The sequence below is a fragment of the Arachis hypogaea genome, chromosome 2 (assembly GCF_003086295.3).
Source record: "Arachis hypogaea cultivar Tifrunner chromosome 2, arahy.Tifrunner.gnm2.J5K5, whole genome shotgun sequence".
Classification (NCBI taxonomy): domain Eukaryota; kingdom Viridiplantae; phylum Streptophyta; class Magnoliopsida; order Fabales; family Fabaceae; genus Arachis; species Arachis hypogaea.
In genome coordinates, this window is record NC_092037.1 from 20,439,571 (window position 1) to 20,441,630 (window position 2,060).

Genomic DNA, 2,060 nt, shown 5'->3' on the forward strand with positions numbered 1-2,060 from the left:
TGATTTTCTTCCTCATGGAGCCCGATTCTGCTCTCCACAAGGGCAGGGCAGAGTTTGCTTCTCTTGGTTCCAAGGCACCATTGTGTGCTCTGCCCTTGGAGTGGGCAGGGCAGAGTTGCCTATGCCTTCTTGGTCACTTAATGCTGCCCTCCTAGAGGGCATTCTGCCCTTGTGGAGGGCAAGATTGCTTCCCCATTGTGATGCGGCACGCTTCTTTCCTTTTTGGCCACGCTTTCCTTTTCTTGTGTCACGCTTCTTAGGCCACGCTTTTCATTTTCTTTTCTTTTCTTCACCTATAATAAACCAAACAACCACTCAAAGTATCACTAAATTCAAGAGGCTTATAAATCAATTAAAATGCAATCAAAATTAGCTTAAACCTCATGATTTAACATTAATTTCATGGTGGTTGCTTGATTTAGAGAAGTTGTGCATTTTCACTCCAAATCTCTTACTTAGGATGCAAGAAAGTGCATAAATGCTAACAAAACAAGTGAAATTAGTTTGAAAAATGGGTATATGATGACTTGTCATCAAGTCTCACCTACCAATCATGGCATGATTGCTCGCATACTCCTAACCAATATTTTCAAAATGACTTTATACACACAACCTACCATACTGATCGGTCTCAGGTCTTTGATTTCCTTTGCACCAGTGAACTTAGGGGCCAATGCCACCCAAGTGAGATTTGCATCCGCTGGTAGCTTGGACCTAAGGAAAAAAATCCATCACCGCTGCCGTAAAATCAGATCCAATTTCAATCCAACACCTCTTTATAAAGTTCATGTTGTACCCATCACTTCCTGGCACCTGGCAAGATTCACAATCCCAAACAGCTTCTTTAATCTCTTTAGGATTCGGTTGCACCTCCAAAGCCAAAGCATCATCTTCACCAATCATTTCTACCAATCCGTCCCTAAACCCCACCAAAGGAGACTCTTCCTGATGATACAAATTCTTGTAGAAGTCTCTAATCGCAATCTTAATCCGAGCTTGATTCCTTATCAATCTTCCATTAATGAGAAATGCATCAATCCTGTTGTTTCTCCTTCTCGCAAAAGCTAAATTGTGGAAGTACCTCGTATTCTTATCAATGTCCTTTGCGTGTCTAGATCGCGACATCTGCTTCCAATGTAGTTCCTTCCTTACATACCATTTCTCACAGCAAGTCACAAGTGCCTTTCTTCTTGCCTCCATTGTTCCATCATAAACACCATCACCCACCATGTCATTAATCTTCTTAATCTCTTCCTCAAACTTCATGATTTTCTTGTCCATATCCCTAAAGTTATCTTTATGCCATCTTTCCAGAGGAACTATCATAGCCTTCAATTTATCTGTGAACTGTGCCTCACCTAGGCCTTTCCATTCCTCCTTGACCATTCTCAGGAAACCTTCATGGGTAAAACATGAATCAAGACTTCTGAAAGGCCTGGGCCCATCGCTTTGCCTCCTATCTTCCAATATAATAGGACAATAGTTAGACGAACCCCTAGGACCACCTCGCATCCGAGTCTCTGGAAACTTTTCAAGCCATTCCAGGCTAACCAGGACCCTATCAATACGACTTCATGATCGGCCTCTAAACCATGTAAACTTGCAGTCAATAATAGGCAAGTTCACCACACCCATATCATGTATCCAATCCTTGAAGTCTCCGACTGACAAGGGTAATGTATCTGTGCCCCGTCTTTCTTCCACCTATACAATCTCATTAAAGTCCCCCATGAAACAACAGGGAACCTGACATAAGCCAGCTATCTAGCTCAACTCCTCCCAAACAACAAGATTCTCATCTCTAGTATGCGCACCATACACCAGAATAAAAGCACAATTAAAATTATACTTTAACATCTCCCCTTCAACACACAACCATCTCTCTCCTTTGTGGCTATTTCTTATCTTAAAAATTCATCGTCCCATATTAATAACAACCCACCAGATGCACCATTAGATTCAACAAAATTCCAACCCGCACAACTATTTTCCCAAATATTTTGTATATCAAAATTAGTCACTAATTGTCTTTTAGTCTCTACCAAGCCTAACATGTTTAA

The 2,060-nt window shown here is 41.3% G+C and overlaps 1 protein-coding gene across 1 annotated transcript; it reads right to left on the reverse strand.

The window, feature by feature from the left end:
- Positions 1–714: 714 nt before the first annotated feature.
- Positions 715–1,512, reverse strand: LOC112722819 (uncharacterized). The gene has a single exon (XM_025773996.1). It carries the CDS (start codon positions 1,510–1,512, stop codon positions 715–717), a length of 798 nt encoding a protein of 265 aa, XP_025629781.1.
- Positions 1,513–2,060: the final 548 nt, after the last annotated feature.

Excerpts from the sequence above, each read along its gene's own strand:
- LOC112722819 (XM_025773996.1), bottom strand. The coding sequence starts at position 1,512 with ATGCGAGGTGGTCCTAGGGGTTCGTCTAACTATTGTCCTATTATATTG.